The sequence below is a fragment of the Carcharodon carcharias genome, chromosome 2 (genome assembly GCF_017639515.1).
Source record: "Carcharodon carcharias isolate sCarCar2 chromosome 2, sCarCar2.pri, whole genome shotgun sequence".
Taxonomy (NCBI): domain Eukaryota; kingdom Metazoa; phylum Chordata; class Chondrichthyes; order Lamniformes; family Lamnidae; genus Carcharodon; species Carcharodon carcharias.
In genome coordinates this window covers 4,159,432-4,187,383 of record NC_054468.1, presented here as the reverse complement: position 1 = coordinate 4,187,383, position 27,952 = coordinate 4,159,432, and the positions used below count along the sequence as shown (strand labels likewise).

At 53.3% G+C, this 27,952-nt stretch overlaps 1 protein-coding gene across 4 annotated transcripts; it reads right to left on the bottom strand.

Annotated features, from left to right (window-relative positions):
• On the bottom strand, positions 1–27,952 carry bcl6aa (BCL6A transcription repressor a). 4 transcript variants are annotated; one of them, XM_041182794.1, is made up of 10 exons: positions 27,694–27,927; positions 18,688–18,733; positions 18,039–18,207; positions 15,088–15,309; positions 12,924–13,925; positions 12,396–12,577; positions 9,066–9,233; positions 8,833–8,963; positions 2,166–2,303; positions 1–980 (listed from the first exon to the last, which is right to left on the bottom strand). In XM_041182794.1, the coding sequence occupies exons 3-10, from the start codon at positions 18,200–18,202 to the stop codon at positions 840–842; spliced, it is 2,148 nt and encodes a 715-aa protein (XP_041038728.1). In that variant the 5' UTR covers positions 18,203–18,207; positions 18,688–18,733; positions 27,694–27,927; the 3' UTR covers positions 1–839. The 4 variants fall into 4 exon arrangements, 3 of the variants coding, with proteins under 3 accessions (XP_041038728.1, XP_041038729.1, XP_041038730.1); XM_041182795.1 differs by lacking the exon at positions 27,694–27,927 and adding an exon at positions 23,718–23,742; XR_005942383.1 differs by having other exon boundaries at positions 841–980; positions 2,166–2,299; positions 27,694–27,952.

Sequence of the window (27,952 nt, the reverse complement as noted above, 5' to 3'; positions counted from 1 at the left end):
AACAGTGCGATATATTTTTATTACGTCCTTACAGATATATTGTACAGTATGTGATAAAAATTCTCAAATCATTGCCCAGTTTTAAACCAACATTGTGTTGGAAGCTCACAGTGGAGCGCTCAGTGACCCAGGGCACAAAAGGGGTTCCAGGGTCACAGGGAGGTGGAGAGGGGAGTATAGGGGCAAGGGGCTGGGGAGGGGGCTAAAGAGAGAGTGTCAGGGAGAATCAGAACCTTTGGGACATCCAGCTTTAGCACGTAGAAGGCACCAATGGAAACTGCTCTGGTCAACAAGACGGGAACAACATGAACAAGAAATGAATACAGCATTTGGACAAAATGTAAACCTTACTTTTCAAAAACAACTGTAAAGAATACTTCAAAAAGCACATATATAATTTTCACAATAGACAAAATATCTTAAGTGCTTTAAGCAATAGAGATGTTCAGACTGTGCTCTGCCTGCAGACAATCTGCCTGAAGCATCATTCATTAACTGCCATAGCTAGAACTTTGGTTAAAAATATCATTGACCCTTCCCATTTTATATAATAGTACAACTCTGATCTGTGCTTTGCACAGGAAAAATATATATATATATTTTCATACATTCCTTTATATTATGGGCAGAGAGGCATCTTTTAAAAGCTTAAACACTCCAAACGTCTATTAACAGAAAAATTGCAAGCACTTTTCACAAGAAACCCGTTAGAGTTTGATCTGATGATACCTGTCATAAAGTTTACCACATGGGGGAACTCTGAATGAAAACCCTTAACAATTCAAAGAAATTCCACCACCTCAAAAAAGTTCAACGTGTGTGCAAAGCTAAGCGAGTGGTCAGCGAGCTGGGCAGACGTCTGACTGTGGCTCTGCAGGCACTCTGTACTGTGCCTTGGTATTGGTGATGGCTCCATGTTTCTGTCTCAGGTGAAGTCTCAACTGGCTCTTGTGGCGAAAGTGCAGGTTACATTTCTCACACTAGAGAGAGAGAAAGAGAAACAATTTAGTGGTAGAAAGATACTAAAAGTTTAATATAGGACTCATTGAATACTAATCTCAAAGTGTCGACAAGCAAGACCTGGTAGTGGGGAAAACACAGCTCAGACTGTGGACTCATGTCCCAGGCCAGACAGTTGAGCTGATAATCAAGGCTGCTAATCCAGATCAGCACTGCGGGGGCACATGAAGGAAACACCGTCATGTCAGAGGGGCACCTTTTGGATGAAATGTTAAACCAAGGCCCACTCGTTTTTTCTCAGATAGATGCAGAAGATCCCTCCCTGGCACTGGATCAATACCAATCCCTCCACCAACATCACTGTTATCTGGTCATTTTCATCATCACTGTTTGAGAGCCCTTGCTGTGCATTAATTGGCCATTGCATTTTCTACACAATAACAAAGACTGTAGTTCAACTGGACAATTTTCACCCTCTCCACTGCCCACCACAAAAATACTGAAGCTCAGTGTAACTTAAGGAACGAATGACTCAAAATCCAAGCATCGAGTTTTCATCAACTTTCAAACTAAAGAGTGATGTCAGGTTGGTCACATGAGCCAAGAGGTTGAGCACCAACTCCATCTTACAGGCCCCATGTGCATCAAATGGCAGCAGCTTCAGGGACTGTTTCTGACACTAACCCCTGCCCCTCATTCCTCAGTCTGGCAACAGTCTGCTGGCTGACAAACAAGTCAAATTGCCTTACATGTCACCAGGGAAATGACGGCTTCCCATTCCCCCCAACGACACCCAGAGGACAACAATCCCACATGCCTCTGGGATTCCAGCATTGAGCACAATTGGAGGAATGCTCTCAGCTCGATGGATGGGGGTGTCTGTGGCTGATGGATTTATTGCCCACCCCTCATTTCCCCAAGTGATGATGGCTCAGCACCACAGGTTATACTGCCAAGGTGCTTGCTGAGATCAGGCATGGAAACTGGTGTAGAGACTCTTTTCAGTGAGTGAGAGATCCTCGTTATGGCCACTTTACCCAGTGTTAGTCCACAAATTCAGAGTTTGGTTTGATCACTTGCGCAGGTGGAACTTGAACCCAGGACCTCTGGGCTGCCATCCAGCATTACCAGTGACCAACATCACCACCTCTCCTGCCACCCCTTCACTTACTGCACCATCCTTGCCACCCCCCTTGTTTACTCACATGGTAAGGCTTCTCCCCTGTGTGGATCCGAAGGTGACTCTTAAGTGTCTGCAGATGTCGAAAGCGAGTCCCACAGATCTCACATGGATAGGGTTTCTCTCCGGTGTGGATCAGCACATGAGCTCGGAGGTGAGCTACCTTTGGAGAGAGATGGTTAGAATGAGATGAGTAGAGCATAGACCTCCCTGCAACTAATCTGTCACAACTGTCTGTCCAGGAACCAGAGATTACTCAAAATTGGTGTTCTTTGGTTATCGACAGGTCTGCCACTGGAAACTGTTTCTCTCTATTTACTCCATTAAAACCAATTCAAATTTGAAAACCTATTTAAATCACATCTTAGTCTTTTCCATTCTGAGGAGAATGATCCCAGCTTCTCCAATCTCTCCACACTGATTTGCTGGAATACCCAGGGCCCAAAGACCTTGACATCATTTTCAAAATACCAACTTTCATTCCTGAATAGAGCGAGGATTCAACCAGAGGGCCTGTCCCTTTCCTCGGCCTTTGAACCCAGCAACACATCGACTGGTCTCAACTTTTCCAAAACACTAAGCACAAAACTTACTTCAGCAGATGTTGTGGACGAGCACAGATAAATTATTACTGTGAAACTCAAAAGCTTTGTTACCGATAACTTCAAATACACTCTACAGAGCCAGCCAGCACCAGTTATCTGATCATATGGAAAGTTAAGAGTTTCACATGAGAAACAGAACTGCTGCAGAAAATGGAACTTATCGATTTAACTTTTCAGCTGGTTTCTATTGCAAAGGGGCAGATTTAATATGGAAAAAACGATTCTCAGCCTCAGACAGAATCAAGTAAACAGTTTTATTTTTACAATTTAATCTTTTGGTCATGACAGGAAAATATTTCATCTCAATTTGTCAACCTAAAGGCCATCTGTTCCGTAAACTAACAAGTCTAATCATCAGCTCAGGAACTGACTCACCTCAAATATTCGAAGGGAACGAATTTGCAGGATTATGGGGAATGAGACTAATCAAACCAAGAACCAGCGCAGGCATAATGGGTCGAATAGCTTCCTTCTGTGCTGCATGATTCAACAAAGCTCCTACTGCAGCACTCAGGATTCTGTTTCAGACCCAAAACCAGAGCAGAGTTGCAGCTTATTTATAGGATTTGAATTTGACATTATCACTGGCCTTTTTACTGAAGTAAAGCAAAAATGCAAGGAGGTTCAGCTAAACATTTCTAAATCACTGGTTTGGTCTTAGCTGGAAGATTGTGTCCCATTGTGGGGAGATGGTGGTGTAATGGTAATGTCACTAGGCCAGTAATCCAGAGGCCCAGGGGAATGCTCTGGAGACATGGGTTCAAATCCCACAACAGCAACTGGTGGAATTTAAATTAAATTAACAAATCTGGAACATAAAGCTAGTCTCAGTAATGTTGACCATGAAACTATCATCAATTGTCTCTAAGACCCATCTGGTTCACTAATGCCCTTTGGGGAAGGAAATCTGCTGTCTTTACCTGGTCTGGCCTACATGTGACTCCAGACCCACAGCGATGTGGTTGACTCTTAACTGCCCTCTGAAATGGGCCAACAAGTTAAGGGCAATTAGGGATGAGGATGGGCAACAAATGCTGGCCTTGCCAGTGATGCCTGCATCGCATGTAATTAATTCTGGGCACCACGAGAAACCTTGGAGAAGGTGGAGAGGAGATGTACTGGAATGGGGCTGTAGATGAGGGAATTCAGTTAGTGGACAGAGTGGAGAAGCTGGGAAGGTGAACAATAAGGGAAGATTTAGAAGAGGTTTTCAAAATCATGAAGGCTTTTAATAATGAATCAGAAGAAACTGTTTTCTGAGGCAGAAGGAACCATAACCAGAGCTTATAGATTGAAGAGAATTGGCAAAAGAGCCAGAGAGGGAGATAGGGTTTCTTTCCTAAAACCACAGGCGGTTGTGATCTGAAATGTGCTGACTGAAAGTGCAGTGGAAGCAGATTCTCCCCTTGATATTTAATGGCATTCCCATCACTGAATCCCCATTAACAACATCCTGGGAGTTACCATGGACTAGAAACTGAACTACATATGAACATACAAATTAGGAGTAGGTCCCTCGAGCCTGCTCCATCCATTCAATAAGATCATGGCTGATCTGATTGTAACCTCTACTCTACGTTCCTGCCTACTTCAGATAACTTTTCACCCCCTTGTTTATCTAGGACCTATCAACCCTGCCTTAAAAATATTCAAAGATTCTGCTTCCACCTTTGAGGAAGAGAGTTCCAAAGACTCACGACCCTCAGAAAAAATCTCATCTGTTTAAAAATAAGGGGTCACACACTTAAGACAGTGACTCCTAGTTCTAGATTCTCAACAAGAGGAAACATCCTCTCCATATCCATCCTGTCAAGACCCCTCAGGATCTTAAGTGTTTCAATCAAGTTGCCTCTTACTCATCTAAACTCCAACCTTTCCTCAAAAGACAACCCTCCCATTCCTGGCATTAGTCCAGTAAACCTTCTCTGGACTACTTCCAATGCACTTACATCCTTCCTTAAATAAGATGACCAATACTGTACCTGGTACTCCAGCTGTGGTCTCACCAGTGCCCTGTACAACTGAAGCATAAACTCCCTACTTTCATATTCAATTCCCTTTGCAAGAAATGATAACATTCTATTAGTTTTCCTAATTACCTGCTGTACCTGCATAATAACCTTTTGTGATTCATGCACTAGGACACCCAGATCCCTCTGAATCTCAGAGCTCTGCAATCTCTCACCATTTAGATAAGCTTTTTTATTCTACATGCCAAAATGGACAATTTCACATTTGCCCACATTATATTTCATTTGCCAGATTTTTGCCCACTCATTTAACTTATCTATATCCCTTTCAGTCTCATGTCCTCTTCACAACTTACTTTCCTACCCATCTTTATGTCATCAGCAAATTTAGCAACCATACCTTCAGTCCCTTCATCCAAGTCATTTATATAAGTTGTAAAAGTTGTGGCACCAGCACTGATTCCTGTGGCACCCACCACTCGTTACATCTTGCCAAGCAGAAAAAGACCCATTTATGCCTACTCTCTGTTCCTGTTAGCTAGCCAATCTTCTATCCATGCCAAAAGTTACCCTCTGCACCATGAGCTTTAATTTTCTGCAATAATTTTTTATGTGACACTTTATCAAACTCCTTCTGGAAATCTAAGTACAGTACATCCACTGGTTCCCCTTTATCCACAGCACATGTTACTTCTTCAAAGCACTCCAATAAATTGATTAAACATGTTTCCCCTTTTATAAAACCACGTTGACTCTGCCTGATCACCTTGAAGTTTTCTAAGTGGCCTGCTGTAACAACTTTGATAATAGCTTCCAATATTTTCCCTATGACAGAGAAGCTAATTGGCCTGTAGTTTCCTGCTTTCTGTCTCCCTTTTTGAATAAAGGAGTTATATTCGCTATTTTCCAATCTAATGGAACCTTCCCTGTATCTAGTGCATTTTGAAAAATTAAAACCAACACATCAATTACCTCACTAGCCTTCTTTTAAGACCCTGGGATTAATTCCATCCGGACCTGGGGGTTTGTCAGCCCACAGCTTCAACAATTGGCTCAGTACCACTTCCCTGGTGATTATAATTTTCCTGAGTTCCTCCCTCCCTTCCATTTCCTGATTTATGGCTATTTCTGAGATGTTACTTGTATCCTCTATATGGAGGACCAATGCAAGATACCTGTTCAGCTCATCTGCCATCTCCTTATTTTCCATTATCAATTCCCCAGACTCACTTTCTTTAGGACCAATACTCACTTTGTTAACTTTTTTAAAAATATCGATAGGAACATTCTTAACTGTCTTTATATTTCTAGATATCTTTCTCTCGTCCTCTAATTTTTCCTTGCTTTTAAATCTTCTGGCCATTCTTTGCTGGTTTGTACATTCTGTCCAATCTTCTGATCTGCCACCCATCTTTGCACAATTATATACTTTCTCTAAGTCTGATACTATCTTTAACTTTTTAATTAACTGCAGATGGTGGGTCCTCTCCTTGAAATTTCCCTCTCGTTGGAATGTATCTATTCTGTGTATTCTGAAATATCCCCTTAAACATCTGCCACTGTATCTCTATTGAACCAACCCTTAACCTTATATGTCAGTTCACTTTGGCTAGCTCTGCTTTCATGCCCACATTCAAGTTTACAATACTAGTTTTAGCCTCATTCTTCTCTTCCTCAAACTGAATGTAAAATTCAATCCTATTATAATCGCTGCTACCTTGGGGTGCCTTCACCATGACAACATTAATCAATCCCACCTCATTGCACAATACCAGATCTAGTAACAAAAACAGAAAATGCTGGAAAATCTCAGCAGTTCTAACAGCATCTGTGGAGAGAAAAACATTTTGAGTCCTTATGGCTCTTCTTCAGAGCTCTGAAGGGTCACACAGACTCAAAACTGTTTTATTCTCCACAGGTGCTGTTAGGCCTAAGTTTTTCCAGTATTTTCTATTTTTGTTTCAGATTTCCAGCATCCGCAATATTTTGCTTTTATCCAGGCCTAGTATAGCCTACTATGGTTGGCTCCAGAATGTGTTCTTAAACTATCACAAAAACATTCTATGAATTCCTCATACCTAGGCTACCTTTGCCCATGTGAATTTTCCAGTCTATATATGCACACCACTTCTATAAGTGACTTCTTGCCTTTATCATTCCTCATCTCAACCCAAAATGCTCCTAAATCCTGGGTGTCCTGAACTTAGGTCATTTCTCTCTATTTTGCTAATATTATCATTAATTAACGGAGCCAGCCCTCCATCCTTTCCTAGCTTCCTGTCTTTCCGAAATATCACGCACCCTTCAATATTCAGGCCCCAACCTATGACATGTCTCTGTAATGGCTATCAGATTGTACTTATTTCCATTTGTGCTATCAGTTCATCTGTTTTGTTTTAAATGCTACAGACAGATAGAGTGACTTTAGTTTTGACCTATTATTTTTGTAACCTCAACCCTAATCTGATTTACTCAGATTGGTACTCCCTATTCCTTCCTGTCACGGTCTGTTTACCATTTCCCATATTAGTACCTTTCTCTCTTACCGGTCCCAGCACAGTTCAGGTATAAACTGTTCCCAATGGTACAGCCCCCAATTTCCACAGAAATGGTGTCAGTGCCCCACAAATTGGAACCCACTTCTCCCACGCCAGTCTCAGCATTCATTTCTCTCGTCTTATTTGTCCTATGCCAATTTGAACTTTGGTCAGGTAGTAACCCAGAAAGTATTGCCTTTGAGGTTCTGCTTCTTAATTTGGTACAAAGCTCCTCAGGTCCTTGTCCTGTCAATGTCATTGGTACCTACATGGACCACGACAACTGGGTCCTCCCCCTCCCACTGTAAGTTCCTCTCTAGCAGATGTCCTGAACCCTGACACTGGGCAGGCAACACAGTCTCCTGGACTCTCGCTCTTTACTAAACAGAAGTGTCAATCCCTCTCACTATATTGTCCCCTACTACCACTACATTCCCCCTCACTTGAATGACTTTCTGTACCATGGCCAATCTGCTCATCCACACAAGTTGCAATCGCCTCAAACCAGTTTAACGACTGCAGAGTCTGAGGCTCCTCCACTACTGTCTGCTTGGTCCTTTTACCTGCCTCACTCACGGTGACACCCTCCTGTTCCTCACTGCTGAGCAAAACAGACAACCCTATTGTAATGGATGTGACCATCTTCTGGTACAAGTGTCCAGGTATCGCCTCCCCTCTCCCTGATGTTGCACAGATTCAGCTTCCAGATCAATAATCCTGATCCAGATCAATAATCCTGATCCAGAATTCCTGGTTATGCTTTCTGCAGGCAAGACTACAACTAGACTGGGCTAGTTAGCCAATTAATTAATCAGCTGCTCTCAAATGGAGAGCTGGACTAGCCATATAAATACTGTGGCTACAAGAGCAGGTCAAAGGCTAGGAATCCTCTGGCAAGTAACTCACCTCCTCACTCCCCAAACCTGTGCACCATCTACAAGGCACAAGTCAGGGTTGTGATGGAATACTCCTCACTTGCCTGGATGAGTGCAGCTCCCACAACACTCATGAAGCTTGACATTGTCCAGGACAAAGCAGCCCGCTTGATTGGCACCAGATCCACTAACATTCACTCCCTCCACCACCGGTGCACAGTAGCAGCAGTGCGTACCATCTACAAGACGCACAGCAGGAATTCACCAAGGCTCCTTCGACAGCATCTTCCAAACCCACGACCACTACCATCTAGAAGGACAAGGGCAGCAGATAGATGGGAACACCACCGCCTGGACGTTCCCCTCCAAGTCACTCACCATCCTGACTTGGAAATATATCGCCGTTCCTTCACTGTCACTGGGTCAAAATCATGGAACTCCCTCCCTAACAGCACTGTGGGTGTACCTACACCACATGGACTGCAGCGGTTCAAGAAGGCAGCTCACCACCACCTTCTCAAGGGCAATTAGGGATGGGCAATAAATGCTGGGCCCAGCCAGCGACGCCCACACCCCGTAAAATGAATTTAAAAAAGTAACTTCCAAATGAAATTGGAGAAGTACTTGCAAGTGGAAAATTTTGCAGGGTTATGGGGAAAGAGCAGGGGAGTGGGATTAACTGGATAGTTTAGTCTGGGTACAAACCTGGACAAACCGTGCTCCACAGGTCTCACATTTGTATGGCTTTTCACCAGAATGGATGCGTGTGTGAGTCTTCAGGTTTGCAGGACGATTGAACTGAGCTCCGCAGATATTGCAGCGATATGGCTTCTCCCCTGCATGGAACACAGCAGCATATTAGAGGGAGATGATGACCAAGCAACCCTCCTTCACAGGCCCTTCTCCCTCTCCAGACACCTCAGGTTCAGGGTCCCTACCTGTGTGCACAGTTTTGTGACTTGCCAGGTTCCCCTTGTAGCGGAATGCAGCTTGGCATCGGTCACATTTGTAGGGCTTGTCGCTGTGTGATTGGACCATGTGCCTCTTGAGTGTGGCATCATCGGTGAACTTACAGTCACACTCACCACAGAAGAAAGATCCATTGTCTGAGCAAAACACAAAACACTTCAGGGTTAGACCAGGAATGGTTGAAACTCAGAAAACATCATACATGGAGATACCAGACAGCAACCCCACCCCCCACCCTACCCCCTCACCCAATAGAAGAGAACAGGGCAGGTAGGAGCAGTGTCAGTTTTGGGGGTGGGGGGGGGCAAAAGGGTGAGAGCAACATGGAGATGCTCCATGCCTGGCTCATTTATTCTCAAGCAGGCACTGATTCTCACTGGGTACACACAAGCCAAGGTCAAGAGTGTGGGCAGAGGGGGATACGGCCCTGAACACAGACAAAGAATTAAAAGTGATCAAGATGAGAACCCCCTGCTTAATTTTCCCTTCAACACTCCTCCTCCTTCTGAGTCAAGAGGTCAAGAGGTCACGTGATCCCAACACACCAGCCAAGCAAACTCAGCTGAAAGCACGGATGGTGAGGGTATTCCTGATCAATGTGCCTCAGAACCACACAGCAGGAAACACACTCAGACCCAAAGAACATTAAACTAAGTCTTCCCTTTAAGGACTGCAGTTTTTTTTTTTACAAACTAATTATGAGAATTACTGTTTGTAGATAAAAATCAGTTACAGGAAAAACAGTCGTTTGGTGATACAGAACTTGGACAATTTGCTGAAAAAAAAAAGACATGTTGAATCTTTTCATCCTGCACTCATCAGGACTCTGTGCAAGGACATCAATACAAGGTGAGAACATCAATATTTCCCCCCTCATATTGGTTATTAAGGTGCCCTGATAAGTGCAAGATGAAAAGCTTTGACATGTCTCTTTTTTCAGGAAAAACAGAGTTCACGACTGCCCAAGCTCTGAAAACAAGAATTTAACAAAAGAATTTGAGATTAATCAAGTGTGGTGTCCTGTTGGCAGGGATTCGACTTTCTCCCCACAAGATCCCCTCCCAATCCCCCTCCCCACCATCCCCACGCCCCCCTCCCCAGCAAAATTCCACCCCCACCTGCCCCACAACCCCCCCCACCCCCAGCAAGACCCCACCCCAACACCCCCCCACCCCCACCCCCAGCAAGACCCCACCCCAACCCGCGCCCACCCCCCCCCACCCCCAGCAAGACCCCATCCTCATCCCCACCTGCCCCACAACCCCCCCCCACCCCCAGCAAGACCCCACCCCAACCCCCCCCCACCCCCACCCCCAGCAAGACCCCACCCCAACCCCCCCCCACCCCCACCCCCAGCAAGACCCCACCCCAACCCGCACTCACCCCCCCCACCCCCACCCCCAGCAAGACCCCACCCCAACCCGCACTCACCCCCCCCACCCCCACCCCCAGCAAGACCCCACCCCAACCCCCCCCCACCCCCACCCACCCCCACCCCCAGCAAGACCCCACCCCAACCCGCACCCACCCCCCCCACCCCCACCCCCAGCAAGACCCCACCCCAACCCCCCCCCACCCCCACCCCCAGCAAGACCCCACCCCAACCCCCCCCCACCCCCACCCACCCCCACCCCCAGCAAGACCCCACCCCAACCCCCCCCCACCCCCCCTACCCCCACCCCCAGCAAGACCCCACCCCAACCCCCCCCCACCCCCCCTACCCCCACCCCCAGCAAGACCCCACCCCAACCCGCACCCACCCCCCCCACCCCCACCCCCAGCAAGACCCCACCCCAACCCGCACCCACCCCCCCCACCCCCCACCCCCAGCAAGACCCCACCCCAACCCGCACCCACCCCCCCCACCCCCACCCCCAGCAAGACCCCACCCCAACCCCCCCCCACCCCCACCCCCAGCAAGACCCCACCCCAACCCCCCCCCACCCCCACCCACCCCCACCCCCAGCAAGACCCCACCCCAACCCCCCCCCACCCCCCCTACCCCCACCCCCAGCAAGACCCCACCCCAACCCCCCCCCACCCCCCCTACCCCCACCCCCAGCAAGACCCCACCCCAACCCGCACCCACCCCCCCCACCCCCACCCCCAGCAAGACCCCACCCCAACCCGCACCCACCCCCCCCCACCCCCACCCCCAGCAAGACCCCACCCCAACCCCCCCCCACCCCCACCCACCCCCACCCCCAGCAAGACCCCACCCCAACCCCCCCCCACCCCCACCCACCCCCACCCCCAGCAAGACCCCACCCCAACCCGCACCCACCCCCCCCACCCCCACCCCCAGCAAGACCCCACCCCAACCCCCACCCAGCCCCCCCTACCCCCACCCCCAGCAAGACCCCACCCCAACCCCCACCCACCCCCACCAAGACCCCACCCCAACCCGCACCCACCCCCCCACCCCCACCCCCAGCAAGACCCCACCCCAACCCGCACTCACCCCCCCCACCCCCACCCCCAGCAAGACCCCACTCCAACCCCCCCCCACCCCCACCCCCACCCCCAGCAAGACCCCACTCCAACCCCCCCCCACCCCCACCCACCCCCACCCCCAGCAAGACCCCACTCCAACCCCCCCCCACCCCATCAAAACTCCCCCCTCCCCCCCAGCAACAAAATCCTATCTCCACCCACCTCACCCCCAAAAACCCCCTCACTGTAAATCTCACCCAATACAGAATGGGAGCTGCAATGGAATTTTAAAGCACGTCTTTAACTAAAGGGAATAATTTTTATACGCTTCACCCACGCCATGCATGCCAATGCCCCCACCCTTCTCTTTCCCACCGCCGCCCCCACCCCCCCCACCGGCCAGCTCTTCAGTTCAACTTAACAGAAAATGAAAATCACCCAATTTCCAATCTCAGACACGCAGCCTCCACATTACAGAGGCTCCTTCACCCTGTGTCCAGTGGGAATCAAGAGCCAATCACAAAGTGAGGCTGGTTAGAATGACAGGGCTCCCTTCCCTCAAAGGGATGGCATTCAGAATGGTTTTTTTTTTACAGTTCCAATCTGATCATCTTTCCCAGTGGCAACCCCTCAAAGTTATTCAATTCCTGGCTCACCAATGGTGGGATTTGAACTTGCTCAACCTCAGGGACTAGCCCAACACCATAAACTCTCCACCACTGACATTCAATTTTCCATTTCTCATCTCTTACCTAGCCCACATATTCAATCAATCAGTACACAAATAGTCTCAGGAGCCTGTCTCAAACAATGTTGCTCAGTCTTGCAAATACAAGTTCCCAGCTGTTAAATTGTTGGCACCTCACCTGAGCTGGAGTCTGAGAGCTCAGACTGTGTCTCGGTCAGTTCCTCTCCCAGGTGAGACACAGGTGTGACACGGCACAGTTCAGTGTGTTGGTGAGCCGGTGACTCACACAAGCTACATTTGCGGGGGAAGGCATCGATCGGAGATGTTTGCTGGTTATCCAGTGAAGACTCCTCGGGTGACCTTAGTAAGAAAAGATCAGAATGAGACCCTGTGGAAATCAGGTCATTATGCAAATGAAACTGTAGTGAGAATCTTTGTTTTTAGCAATTTTCAGTCTCCAAGATGCAGTAAGAGGGGAAGGAGGAGAAACATTGAAAAAACACACTACTGTTTTCATCGTATACTGTACATTTTTGTTTATAAGAAATATAATAGTTTGGTTCTGGTGGCTGGTGGGGGTGGGGAGAGATGGTGAAGGAGGCGGAATGCGAGGCAAATTGGACAGCTCTTTCCAAAAGCCTCAAATTCACAATGGATCGAATGGCCTCCTCTGTACAAGATTCTATGATTGTAAAGTTACATGTACCTGTTGACAATGTTGTTGAGTTTGCTGGCCTGGGGAACGTGCAGATCATCCCCATCAACATCCATTTTTGCTGGTGTTTGGCTTCCCAAAGTCTCGGCATCAGTGGACTGGTGGAAAGGGGCAGGAGAAGCAGTGAAGGTTGGAGCAGAGCCATTTTCAGGCTCGAGGTGATTGTCGTTTTCAGTTTTTGAGCTCTGGTTCAAAGAGTTCAGAATAATGAATTTGTACTTTTTCCAGTTACAGGCTTTGGGGTCAATGGGGCTCTTGGCTGTGGGAGATTCTGAACACTGACTCCTGAAGGCGTTCCTGCTGCTGCTGGATTCAGTTGGGGAGTTGGGTTGACAGTCAGATTTCAGAGGACTCCGAGGTCCAATTAGAGGGCCTTTATGATTAACAGGCAGGTTACTGGATTCCAAGAATTCTCTCCGATCCGCCTTCAGGATATTGCTTTCTTCAGCCTTCCTACTATTCAGCAGTGAGGAAGAGTAATTTGCCAAGTTACTCATGGTGGACTGCGTGGCCATTTTGGAATTCGGAGTTTGATTATAGTGCAAATCCATTTTAACATCACCTTCTCTACAAATCTCTCTGGGAGAGAAAACAGTCGCATGACAAATATTGGACGAGATGTCAGTGACAGACCTGCTGTTGTACTTTGTGAAACCCGTGTCACCATTGTGCTGCACGCAGTTACCCTGGTACCTCCTGAGCTTGGGGACATCGGACAAAGGGACATGGGAGTCCCGGAATTCATTAACCAAGTAAGGGTTTGCAGAGTAACTGTGAACAGGGATGTGGCTGTACAAAGGGTAAGGGTGTGCAGAGGGAGTCATTACGTTGTAGACACTCGAGCCCAGAGGCCTCCCATCAGGGGCTGATGCATCACGAAGCAGATTTTCAGTCACTTCAGATTTTCGAAAGCTTAAGGCTTCTGGAGGTAACATTGCATTGCTGGAGAGAAACCCCTGCTGGGGTGAACTGATTGTAGAGCAGAGATCTTCACTGTTAGAAAACAAATCAAGGTTAGTAACAATTTTCAGCAAAATGGAGATTATTACAAGACAAATTGATCTGTCTGGAGGTCGTCAGTGCCACATATCCCTTCCCCCTCCCCCATCCATCCATCTCCCACAATCCCCCCCTCCTGTCCCCCACAACCACCCTTCAAGCCCTGCTCCACCATTGACTAAACACGTAGCTGATCTTCTACCTTAACTCCGCTTTCCTTCTCCATATCCTTTGATTTAATTAGTGCCCCCCCCGCCACCCCCAAAAAAAACCGATCAATCGATTTCAGTCTTGAATATACTTAATTTGAACATCTACTGCCCTCAAGGTAAAGAATTCCAAGGATTCACAATTTTGAGTGAAGAAATTTCTCAGCTCCATCTGAAACGGCCAGCCATTTACCCTGAGGATATGACCCCTAGTTTTATACTCTCCTTCTGGGGAAACATCCTCTCAATATCGATCAAACCCTCAGTCTTATGTCAGAGTCATCTCTCATTCTTCAAAACTCCAGAGAATATAAACCCAGTCTGCTCAATCTCTCCTCACAGAAGAGCACATCCCAGGAATAAGTCCGATGAACCTTCCTTGTACCTCCTCTAAGGCAATTACAAACTGTCCACAATTCCTTGCTCCATTTGGAACAGAGACTGACCTGATGGAGCTTTTCAAGCGAAGTTATGAAAGAGTAAATAAAAAGATCAATAACTATTTAATGCCACTGGCAACAAATCAAGAGGGAGGCAATCAGAACTCTCCTCGCCCTCCCCACTTGGTTATCGGGACCTGAAAAGGTGGAATGAGATTCCTGGAATAATTTTAAAAGGGATTTGGATAGATATTTAAGAATGAGAAGCTTATAGGGTCACAAACAAAAAGCAGGAATGTGGCACCATGCACATTTCCACTCCCCCCCCCACCCCCCCCAAAAAGAGCCAGCACAAGCATGACAGGCCAAATGACCTCTCTGGTGTAAAGGTCTGAGATTCTATGAATGATCAACTGCATTCTCACCAAAACCCTACATAATTGCAAGACTTCGTTACTGATAAACTGCAAAGCCTTACAAAAAGCACTTGCACACTATTTGGTTTCAGAATTGCTGCATTGGAAAAGAATTATGCACCAACCAAATGTAACAGGTCAGTTGTCTCACCTGGACTGCAGGTATCTGCGGCAGGTATCTGCCACATGGTCCATTTGCAGATATAGAGCTGTACTCATCACCACCATGATACTGCTGTCTCTCAGGGGCAGGCGAGATGTGTACATAAAATCCAGTAAAATACCAAATCCCTCTGGGTCAACTTCTGGGTCCAAACTAATCAAATTCAAGTTGAACTTCAGCTGATCAGTGAAGATAGCGTAGAAAAGGCCACTGAAAACCAAACAACAGTAACTTTGTCAGCACAGCATGGGGGGAAGGCTCCTTGTGGGTGCTTAAACATTCCACATCCCACACAGAGTCTCCATGGTTGGGGTTCCAGAGTTGCACACATCATTCGTGCTCAAATGAGCACCAGCCAATCAGATACTGGTCATCTGACCAGGCAGAAAGGAAGCTGACATTGCCATGGTTATCCATTACAATTTTTCCCCTCAGAGTGTATGAGAGTAAACTTGCAAGGAACATAAAAGCGGACTGTAAAAGCTTCTAAGTCGGCAAAAAGATTAGTGAAGACAGACGTAGGTCCCTTACAGTCCAAAATGGGAGAATTTATAATAGAGAACAAGGAAATGGCAGAGCAACTAAACAACTACTTTAGTTCTGAATCATGGAGGAAGACACAAATAACTGCCCAGAAATACGAGGGAGCCAAAGAACGGAGGAATTGAAGGGAAACAGTATTGCTAAAAAAAACAAAGTGCTGGAGAAATTAATGGGACTGAAGCCAATGAATCCCCAGGGCCCGATAATCTACATCCCAGGGTACTAAAGGAGGTGGCCATGGAAATAATGGATGCATTGGTTGACACCTTCCAAAATTCGGTAGAATCTGGAACAGTCCCGGTAGATTGGAGGGTGGCAAATGTAACCCCACTATTTAAAAAAAGAGGGAGAAAACAGCTAATTACAGACCAGCTAGCCTAACATCAGTAATAGGGAAACTGCTAGTCAATTGTAAAGGCTGTGATAACAGGACACTCAGAAAATATTAACGGGATTAAACAAAGTCAACATTGGTTTATGAAAGGGAAATCAAGTTTGACAAACCCACTGGAGTTTTTTTTGAGGATGTAACTAGTAGAATAGATAAGGGAGAACCAGTAGATGTGGTGTATTTGGATTTTCAGAAAGCTTTTGATAAAGGCCCACGTAAAAGGTTAGTGTGTAAAATTAAAGCACATGGGATTGGGGGTAATATATTGGCATGGATTGAGAATTGGTTAGAAGACAGGAAACAGAGAGCAGGAATAAATAGGTCTTTTTCGGAGTGGCAGGCGGTGACTATTGGGGTACCGCAGGGATCAGTGCTTGGGCCCCAGATATTCACAATATCTATCAATGATTTGGATGAAGGAACCAAGTGTAATATTTCCAAGTTTGTTGATGACATGAAACTTGGTGGGAATGTGAGTGATGAGGAGGATGTTAAGAGGCTTTGGGTGATCTAGACAGGTTGAGTGAGTGGGCAAATACATGGCAGATGCAGTATTAACTTAGTTAGCCACTTCAGTAGGAAAAACAGAATGGCAGAGTATTATTTAAATGGTGATAGATTGGGAAATGCTGATGTACAAAGGGACCTGGGTGTCCTTGTACACCAGTCACTGAAAGCAAGCACGCAGGTGCAGCAAGCAGTTAAGGAGGCAAATGGTATGTTGGCCTTCATTGCGAGAGGACTTGAGTACAGGAGCAAGGATGTCTTACTGCAACTGTACAGGGCCTTGGTGAGACCACACCTGGAGTATTGTGTGCAGTTTTGGTCTCCTTACCTAAGAAAGGATATACTTGCCATAGAGGGAGTGCAGAAAAGGTTCACCAGACTGATTCCTGGGATGGCAGGATTGTCGTATGGGGAGAGATTGGGCTAACTAGGCCTGAATTCACTGGAGTTTAGAAGAATGAGAGGGGATCTCATTGAAACATATAAAATTCTGACAGGGCTGGACAGACTGGGTGCAGGGATGATGTTTCCTCTAGCTGGAGGATCTAGAACAAGGGGTCACAGTCTCAGGATATGAGGTAGACCATTTAGGACTGAGATGAGGAGAATTCTCATCTGTGGAATTCTCCACCACAGAGACTGTGGAGGCCAAGTCACTGAAAATATTTGAGGAGAATAGATAGATTTCTAGACACTAAAGGTGCCAAGGGATATGAGGAGACAGCAGGAGTATGTCGTTGAGATAGAGAATCAGCCATGATCATACTGAATGGTGGAGCAGGCTTGAAGGGCCGAATGGCCTCCTATTCTCCATGTTTCTACTTTCGACAGTTAAAGGCAATTTAATGACTTGTAAATGGTCCTTAGGAAGAAGTCATAAAGGTAACCACAAAAATACAGGCCTGCTTCTTAGCAAAGTCTTGATGATGTGAGGAGGATTGTAGTGCATTGGATGAGATAGGGAGGGGAGGGGAGGTGGGAGGAGGCAAGAGGAGAAGATTGCAACAAGGTGTGTAAATCAGCTGTAATTCACTCAGTGCCCTTTAACCAGAGAGACCTGGATTGGGAACCTCAGGCTATAGGAGAACGACGTGAAGTGGGACTGAACACCAAGCCCACTGTTGACTGGGAAATGTATTACCATCAGAAACTGAAAAGCCCAGTGTGGCAATCAAATGCAAGTGATTCCATGGAGAAGGTACATGGATATTACTGAAGCTGTTTAAGAAAGAACACTGCATTTCTATGGCACCTTTCACAATCTTAGGACAGTACTGCGGCCAGCAGCAGTAGCCTAGATTCCACGCTCAAGTCTCTGTCGTGGGGTTTGCACCCACAACATGCTGACTCAGAGGTAACAATGTTACCCACTGAGCCCTGGCTACTTAACCCCAAATGAAGTAAATGGGACACTGACTCCACAGTCCAAGAGGAGGCCCTTTCCTTCACCTTGTTTGTACTTTACGGGTCTGATTTAATGAATCTTCACTGGTCCCACCTGCACGCCATGAGCACAGTCTTGTGGGCTCGGAAACGCTGACGATCCACTAGGATAGTAACATCAGTCAGAATGTCCCGGGACCGCAGTCGGTTCAGGTTAAACAGCACGTCACTCGCATGTCTGGTGAACTGGATGCAGCTGTCTGCTGCTGCCGAGGCCATTGCACCTGAAACACAAAGACAGAGTTTTACAGTCAACACCAACACAATCCAGAGAAACACCTGTCTCATGGAATGCCATCCTCATATCCTACTTTCATCCCATTGAATTGGAGATTATCCCAACTTGACCTGAGATTTCTACTTTAACTGGCAAATTGTGAAAGGCTTTTTCACATCGAGACAAGCCACAGATTTAAAACGAGATTCTATTCAGTACCATTTCAATTCCTGCACAGCTTTATCTAGCAAAAAAATATATAAAAGCTTTATGCAATTATCTAACCTGCATCAACTTAGCGTGTCCTGTTTAGAGTGCACCTCACACAAATTAAGAGCAAGTACAATTAGCAGTTGCTTTGAGAGTTACTTCAGACTTTAATCAACACAAGAAATAGTAACTCCAGCAAAATTTACAAACATGTTCAAGGTTCTAATTGTTTTCAGAAATGCAAACTCAAAAACAAACTCGAACCCAGTGAACTTACCCTTGCTGGTGGCCCTGGTGCACAAGAGTTCAGCTCAGTGACAAGTCTGAAAACAGGAGAGAAAAGTGCAAAGATGAGTCACTAGTGGTTTCAGTCACATCATTAAAAGCCAGTGAGATGTCCCTCTGTGGGATGTCCTTCGAGAGTTAAAGGCCAAGAAATAACAAATTAAAACTTTCTTTCTCAGAAGGTTCATTGTTTCTGCATAGGAAGAATCAGTTACTGACAGACCAACTCCGAAAAACTGATCCAGCCTAAACAAGATCACTTCTACCATAGCACAGTTTGGAGTGCCTGGATTAAAATGCTCCAAAGAGATAGTGAACAATGGAGTAGTGACAGACACTGTCAGGGCCAACATTATCCCATTCCTCAGTGCCTGCAGCCAAAGGACAGGTCAAGAAACTCGGTTTTCTGGTCCACACGATAACTGTCTGACTTCCAGCTTCATTAAGTGACAGGGACTCTGAACATAGGACCAGTAACATCCCTTAGCGAGACTACCAAACTGACTGGTTTCCACCCAGCTGTAATGGGAGATGTGATATTAAAGAACCACCAATCCACACTGCACAGTTCCCCAAAGTGCCACCTCTCAGAAATAGAATACACCATTTTCTTCTACACACTTAAAAAGGCCGGAATCCACTCTGGACACACCCTGACCTCCAGCCTGTAGACCTCTGTCAGAATGAATGGCAGCTGATTGATTGTCCCAACTCCAGACATTCTCATCATCAAGACCCCATCTTCTGCCCCCACCACCGCACCCTCCCCCCACCCCCCCATGCCTGGTTTGCTGCAGATATTAAACCCACAGAAAACCTTCCAAACCAACTCATGTGAACCTGCAGCACAGCAAAGGTTTTACACCTACAGTTTCTGGAATTTAGAGAGTGACTCTGATTCCATCTTTCCACTTTGCATGCTTCTCTCTCTCTCTCAGAAAAGGCAGTCACAGTTACTTCAGCAAAATCACTATCAGATCGTGCAGGTTTCGCGATTCTGAAGAAAATTTTCCAGATGGGTTTGAACTAAACTCAAAGTTGGTTTTATTTAATCTGACCTCCCACCCGCAGCCTCAGACAGCACAACACAGGAAACACTCCAAATGAGACATCAGGAGCAAGAGGGGCAGATTCCCTTTAAATTATTTTCATTGATGTGGGCCTTACTGGGTGGGCCAGCTATTTATTGACCATCCCTAATTACCCTTGTGTAGATGGTGGCGAGTTGCCTTCTTGAACTGGGCTGTGGGCAGCTGGTTATCACAGAAGAGAAGGGGACCCAGTGCCAGCTTTGGGTGGTTGGACATGGTGGTGAGAGGGGTACAGGAGGGTGTAAAGTTGGGGTTAGAGAAGGTAGACAGGAGGTTGAGGGGACCTTCAGCTGCTGTAGATATCAGTGACCAACAAGAATCTATTGCTCTTAGTGTTGGAAGTTCCAATTGATCCCCAGTCTCAGCAGCTTTGATTCTTTTCGGATGGGGAAGAAATGAAAGACAACAGACGGCAAAGGGGGGCGCTCCCGCAGTCCCCGGCGGCGCCCGCAGTACCGGCAGCGCCCGGCAGGGGGGGGCGCTCCCGCAGTCCCCGGCGGCGCCCGCAGTACCGGCAGCACCCAGCAGAGGGGGTGGGGGGGCGCTCCCGCAGTCCCCGGCGGCGCCCGCAGTACCGGCAGCGCCCGGCAGAGGGGGGGGGGGGCCCTCCCGCAGTCCCCGGCGGCGCCCGCAGTACCGGCAGCGCCCGGCAGAGGGGGGGGGGGGGGCCCTCCCGCAGTCCCCGGCGGCGCCCGCAGTACCGGCAGCGCCCGGCAGAGGGGGGGGGGGGGGGGGGGGGGGGGGGGGGGCGCTCCCGCAGTCCCCGGCGGCGCCCGCAGTACCGGCAGCGCCCGGCAGAGGGGGGGGGGGGGGGGGCGCTCCCGCAGTCCCCGGCGGCGCCCGCAGTACCGGCAGCGCCCGGCAGAGGGGTGGGGGGGGGGGGGGGGGGGGCGCTCCCGCAGTCCCCGGCGGCGCCCGCAGTACCGGCAGCGCCCGGCAGAGGGGGGGGGGGGGGGGGGGGGGGCGCTCCCGCAGTCCCCGCGGCGCCCGCAGTACCGGCAGCGCCCGGCAGAGGGGGGGGGGGGGGGGGGGGGGGCGCGCTCCCGCAGTCCCCGGCGGCGCCCGCAGTACCGGCAGCACCCAGCAGAGGGGGTGGGGGGGGGGGGGGGTGGGGGGGCGCTCCCGCAGTCCCCGGCGGCGCCCGCAGTACCGGCAGCGCCCAGCAGAGGGGGTGGGGGGGGGGGGGGGGGGGGGGGCGCTCCCGCAGTCCCCGGCGGCGCCCGCAGTACCGGCAGCGCCCGGCAGAGGGGGGGGGGGGGGGGGGGGGGGGGGGGGGCGCTCCCGCAGTCCCCGGCGGCGCCCGCAGTACCGGCAGCGCCCGGCAGAGGGGGCGCCCTTATTCCAATGACTGGGAATCGGCCGCAGTTTCCGAAATAATCGCCAAATAAACGGGAAAATCCGGCGCCGCCGCCGCCGCCGCCGCCGCCGCCGCCCGGTTATTTCAGCCAGAGACGGGGCACAGAGAAGGGCTGAACAAACCAAGAGGCGAAGAGAGGAGCAAAGAAATTGCGGGGAACCTTTGTAAAGCATCAATTCACCGGAATGTGTCCAGTTGTTGGGGGGGGGGGGGGGGGGGGGGGAGCAGAGATTCCCCCAATTATTCCGGGGGTGGGGGGCGGGGGGGGGGGGGGGGGAAGCTCAGTTTGGGTTGGGGACGTTGGAAACTCCTCCCCTCGGAGCAGGGCACCGGCGCGGGCAGATTGAATGAGGTGTTGATGGTTTCCAGTGGCAGCAGAGGTTTGAAGACATTAGGAAAACAATGGGTGAGGAGGGAAGTGAGAGAGAGAGAGAGAGCAGAGATTCTGTAATGTGCTGCCTGAAGTGGGGGGTGTGTGTGTGGGGGGGGGGGGGGTTAAATTTTTAAACGTTACTGGGTTAAAGAGAGCAGCTGGGGCGGGCTGGAAATCGGCAGCAGATTTCTCGGGGAGGGAGGTGGATGGAGTTAAAATCCAGCTCAGGGTTACTTCTGGAAACAGACCAGACGGGCTGAATGGCCCATGTGCCTAAGGATTAAATTTACAGGGGGCCAGGCAGCTCCTTCTGAGCTAGCACGGGTTAGATGGGCTGAATGACCTCCTCGGGTGCTGGTCACGATACGAACGATTCTGCCCGCGGACTTCACCCATTTCCCTGTACAAACTGGAATCAGTCAAACTGGCCCACGTTCTTCACTCGCCCCCCCCCCCCCCCCCCCACCAACCCCCACACCAACCCCCCCCCCCCCCCACCAACCCCCACACCAACCCCCCCACCCCCCCCCACCAAAACCCCACCCCCACACCAAACCCCCCCCCACCACCCCCCACCCCCACACCAAACCCCACCCTCCCCACCCCCACCAAAACCCCCCACACCAAACCCCCACCCCCCCAACCCCCCCACGCCCCCAAACCCCACCCCCACCAACCCCCACCAAAACCCCACCCCACCAACCCCCACACCAAACCCCCCCCACCAACCCCCACACCAACCCCCCCACCCCCCCACCAAAACCCCACCCTCCCCACCCCCACCAAAACCCCCCCACACCAAACCCCCACCCCCCCAACCCCCCCCACGCCCCCACCAAAACCCCACCCCCCCACCCCCACCAAAACCCCACCCCCCCACACCCCACCGCACACACCCCCCCCCCCCCCAACCCCCACACCAAACCCCCACCCCCCCCAACCCCCCCACCCCCACACCAAAACCCCACCCCCACACCCCCACCCCCCCACCAAAACCCCACCCCCACACCAAACCCCAACCCCCCCCCACCCCCCCACCAAAACCCCAACCCCCCCCCCCAAAACCCCACCCCCACCAAAACCCCAACCCCCCCACCAAAACCCCACCCCCACCCCCCCACCCCCACACCAAACCCCAACCCCCCCACCAACCCCCACACCAACCCCCCCACCCCCCCACCAAACCCCCCCCCCACCAACCCCCACACCAAACCCCCCCCCACCAACCCCCACACCAACCCCCCCACCCCCCCACCAAAACCCCACCCCCCACCCCCACCAAAACCCCACCCCCCCCACCCCACCACCAAACACCCCCCCCCACCAACCCCCACACCAAAACCCCACCCTCCCCACCCCCACCAAAACCCCCCCCCACCAAAACCCCACCCCCCCACCCCCACCAAAACCCCACCCCCCCCAAAACCCCACCCCCCCCAAAACCCCAACCCCCCCACCAAAACCCCACCCCCACCCCCCCACCCCCACACCAAACCCCAACCCCCCCACCAAAACCCCAACCCCAACCCCCCCCACCAAACCCCAACCCCCCACCCCCACCAAACCCCAACCCCCCCCACCAAACCCCAACCCCCCCCACCAAACCCCAACCCCCCACCCCCACCAAACCCCAACCCCCCCCACCAAACCCCAACCCCCCCACCCCCACCAAACCCCAACCCCCCCACCCCCACCCCCCCACCAAAACCCCAACCCCCCACCCCCACCAAACCCCAACCCCACCCCCACACCAAACCCCAACCCCCCCCCACCAAAACCCCACCCCCCCACCAAACCCCAACACCCCCACCCCCACCCCCCCCACCAAAACCCCACCCCCCCACCAAAACCCCACCCCCCCCCCACCAAAACCCCACCCCCCCCACCAAAACCCCACCCCCCCCCACCAAAACCCCAACCCCCCCACCAAAACCCCAACCCCCCCCACCAAAACCCCAACCCCCCCCACCAAAACCCCACCCCCCCCACCAAAACCCCACCCCCACCCCCCCACCAAAACCCCACCCCCACCCCCCCACCAAAACCCCACCCCCACCCCCCCACCAAAACCCCACCCCCCCCCCCCGGCCAGTTGCCCCTCAGTTGGGTTGAGGGTGACGGGGATGAGCGGCTCCTGTAAACAATGTCTCAGTGACCGGGGGCGGATTCAGACTCAGTCCCGGGACACGGAGCTCACTCACCGGCCAGTGGATCAACATCACCCCCCCACCTCCACCCCCACCTCCAGTCCAGTCCCGGGGGGTGGGGGCCGGGCCGGCTCAGGTGCGGTTACAATCCGGGCTGGTCAGGCTGACCGGCACCGGGACATCCCCCACCCCGGGCACACACTGTCCCGGCCCCTCCCGGAGCTGGAACCCCAACACACTCCAGGGTCCAGACCAAGAGCTGCCGAGGCTCAGACAGGGGAAGCGCTCAAAACAAACAGGCTCATCCCTGAGTGACAGCGGGGGGGGAGACAGACAGAGACCTGGGGGGGGTGTGACAGACAGGGGTTGGTGAGAGAGGGAGACAGACTGGGGGGTTGGGGGGGAGAGTGGGAGACAGACTGGGGGGTTGGGGGGGGGGAGAGTGGGAGACAGACTGGGGAGTTGGGGGGGAGAGTGGGAGACAGACTGGGGGGTTGGGGGGGAAGTGGGAGACAGACTGGGGGGTTGGGGGGGAGAGTGGGAGACAGACTGGGGGGTTGGGGGGGAGAGTGGGAGACAGACTGGGGAGTTGGGGGGGAGAGTGGGAGACAGACTGGGGAGTTGGGGGGGAGAGTGGGAGACAGACTGGGGGGTTGGGGGGGAAGTGGGAGACAGACTGGGGGGTTGTGGGGGGAGAGTGGGAGACAGACTGGGGGGTTGGGGGGGGAGAGTGGGAGACAGACTGGGGGGTTGGGGGGGAGAGTGGGAGACAGACTGGGGGGTTGGGGGGGAGAGTGGGAGACAGACTGGGGGGTTGGGGGGGAGAGTGGGAGACAGACTGGGGGGTTGGGGGGGAGAGTGGGAGACAGACTGGGGGGTTGGGGGGGAGAGTGGGAGACAGACTGGGGGGTTGGGGGGGAGAGTGGGAGACAGACTGGGGGGTTGGGGGGGAGAGTGGGAGACAGACTGGGGGGTTGGGGGGGAGAGTGGGAGACAGACTGGGGGGTTGTGGGGGGAGAGTGGGAGACAGACTAGGGGGGGGTTGGGTGGGGGGGGGAGAGTGGGAGACAGACTGGGGGGGGGTTGAGGGGGGGGAGAGTGGGAGACAGACGGGGGGGGAGAGTGGGAGACAGACTGGGTGGGGGGGGAGAGTGGGAGACAGACTGGGGGGTTGGGGGGGAGAGTGGGAGACAGACTGGGGGGTTGGGGGGGGGGAGAGTGGGAGACAGACTGGGGGGTTGGGGGGGGGGGAGAGTGGGAGACAGACTGGGGGGTTGGGGGGGAGAGTGGGAGACAGACTGGGGGGTTGGGGGGGGAGAGTGGGAGACAGACTGGGGGGTTGGGGGGGGAGACAGACTGGGGGGTTGGGGGGAGGGGAGTGGGAGACAGACTGCGGGGTTGGGGGAGGGGAGTGGGAGACAGACTGCAGGGTTGGGGGGGAGAGTGGGAGACAGACTGGGGGGGTGGGGGGGGGAGAGAGTGGGAGACAGACTGGGGGGTTGGGGGGGAGAGTGGGAGACAGACTGGGGGGTTGGGGGGGAGAGTGGGAGACAGACTGGGGGGTTGGGGGGGGAGAGATTGGGAGACAGACTGGGGGGTTGGGGGGGGGGGAGAGATTGGGAGACAGACTGGGGGTAGATGGGGGGGGAGATTGGGAGACAGACTGGGGGTAGATGGGGGGGGAGATTGGGAGACAGACTGGGGGGTTGGGGGGGAGAGATTGGGAGACAGACTGGGGGGTTGGGGGGGGGGAGAGATTGGGAGACAGACTGGGGGGTTGGGGGGGAGAGATTGGAAGACAGACTGGGGGTAGATGGGGGGGGAGATTGGGAGACAGACTGGGGGGTTGGGGGGGAGAGAGTGGAAGACAGACTGGGGGTAGATGGGGGGGGAGATTGGGAGACAGACTGGGGGGTTGGGGGGGGGACAGTGGGAGACAGACTGGGGGTAGATGGGGGGGGAGATTGGGAGACAGACGGGGTAGGTGGGGGGGGAGATTGGGAGACAGACTGGGGGGTTGGGGGGGAGAGATTGGGAGACAGACTGGGGGGTTGGGGGGGGGGGGGAAGAGAGTGAGAGTCAGTGACTCCCGGGCGGACAGGGATTTGGGGGGGGGGGGGGTCAGTGACTCCCGGGTGGACAGGGATTTGGGGGGGGGGGTCAGTGACTCCCGGGCGGACAGGGATTTGGGGGGGGTGGGGGGGGGGGTCAGTGACTCCCGGGCGGACAGGATTGTTGGGGGGGGGGGGGGGGGTCAGTGACTCCCGGGTGGACAGGGTTGTTGGGGGGGGGTCAGTGACTCCCGGGTGGACAGGGATTTGGGGGGGGGTCAGTGACTCCCGGGCGGACAGGGATTTGGGGGGGGGGGGTCAGTGACTCCCGGGTGGACAGGGTTGTTGGGGGGGGTCAGTGACTCCCGGGTGGACAGGGATTTGGGGGGGGGTCAGTGACTCCCGGGCGGACAGGGATTTGGGGGGGGGGGGTCAGTGACTCCCGGGTGGACAGGGATTTGGGGGGGGGGTCAGTGACTCCCGGGTGGACAGGGATTTGGGGGGGGGTCAGTGACTCCCGGGTGGACAGGGTTGTTGGGGGGGGGGGGGGTCAGTGACTCCCGGGTGGACAGGGTTGTTGGGGGGGGGTCAGTGACTCCCGGGTGGACAGGGATTTGGGGGGGGGGGGTCAGTGACTCCCGGGTGGACAGGGATTTGGGGGGGGGTCAGTGACTCCCGGGCGGACAGGGATTTGGGGGGGGGGGGTCAGTGACTCCCGGGTGGACAGGGATTTGGGGGGGGGTCAGTGACTCCCGGGTGGACAGGGATTTGGGGGGGGTCAGTGACTCCCGGGTGGACAGGGATTTGGGGGGGGGTCAGTGACTCCCGGGTGGACAGGGTTGTTGGGGGGGGGGGGTCAGTGACTCCCGGGTGGACACAGGGTTGTGTGTGTGTGGGGGGGGGGGGGGGGGGGTCAGTGACTCCCGGGCGGACACAGGGTTGTTGGGGGGGGGGGGGGGGGGTCAGTGACTCTCGGGTGGACAGGGATTTGGGGGGGGGGGTCAGTGACTCCCGGGTGGACAGGGATTTGGGGGGGGGGGGTCAGTGACTCCCGGGTGGACAGGGATTTGGGGGGGGGGGGGGGGTCAGTGACTCCCGGGTGGACACAGGGTTGTTGGGGGGGGGGGGGGGGGGTCAGTGACTCTCGGGTGGACAGGGATTTGGGGGGGGGGGTCAGTGACTCCCGGGTGGACAGGGATTTGGGGGGGGGGGGGGGGGGTCAGTGACTCCCGGGTGGACACAGGGTTGTTGGGGGGGGGGGGGGTGGCCGGGTGGACAGGGTTGTTGGGGGGGGGGGGGGTCAGTGACTCCCGGGTGGACACAGGGTTGTTGGGGGGGGGGGGGGGTGGCCGGGTGGACAGGGTTGTTGGGGGGGGGGGGGGGTCAGTGACTCCCGGGTGGACAGGGATGTTGGGGGGGGGGGGGTCAGTGACTCCCGGGTGGACAGGGTTGTTGGGGGGGGGGGGGGGTCAGTGACTCCCGGGTGGACAGGGTTGTTGGGGGGGGGGGGGGGTCAGTGACTCCCGGGTGGACAGGGTTGTTGGGGGGGGGGCGGGTCAGTGACTCCCGGGTGGACAGGGATTTGGGGGGGGGGGGGGGGTCAGTGACTCCCGGGTGGACACAGGGTTGGGGGGGTGGGGGTGAGAGAGGCTGGGGCTGGGAGTCCGGGATAAACAGGGGAAAGTGACAGATTGACAATAAAGAGCTCTCGGCCCCGGGAGGAGCAGCTCTCGGCCCCGGGCTCTCCTCCCCCGGACACCTGCCCCTGGAGAGCCGGGAGTGGGGGAGCGGCAGCGGCTCCAGACCGAGCCCCGAGCCCCGAGCCCCGGTCCCCGAGCCCCGGCTCCAGCCCCATCGCGACCCGGCCCCGGCCCCAGCTCCAGCTCCAGCACAGACCCCGACCCCGACCCCAGCCCCAGCCCCAGCCCCAGCCCCGCGCTGCGCTTCGCGGCGCTGCCTCCCCGCCCCGGTCCGGTCACCTGTTCCTGGAAACCCCGGCCCCGCTCCTTCCAGGAACCGCTGTCGCTTCTTAGAATCGGCGCCCGGTAATTCCGCGAATTTGAGCTGGAGACGGGACCATTCTGAGAGGAGGAGGGGGGCGGCCTGACAGCGGGGACCTGCCGAGGCTTCATGAGGCCGGGACAAGGCCCTTATCGCCACCGCTCAGGAACCTGCTGTCTCCGGACAGCCGCGGCCAGAGCCCGCTGCCGGTCTGGGGGCTCGCTGTCCATTCCCGGG

Bases quoted from the DNA above. Each gene is read 5' to 3' on its own strand.
- bcl6aa (XM_041182794.1), bottom strand. From the start codon at position 18,202: ATGGCCTCGGCAGCAGCAGACAGCTGCATCCAGTTCACCAGACATGCG. The intron at 13,926-15,087 runs GTGAGACAACTG...GTTTTCTAACAG, and splicing joins CGCAGATACCTGCAGTCCAG to TGAAGATCTCTGCTCTACAA. The intron at 9,234-12,395 runs GTGAGGTGCCAA...TGTTTTGCTCAG, and splicing joins GCTCTCAGACTCCAGCTCAG to ACAATGGATCTTTCTTCTGT.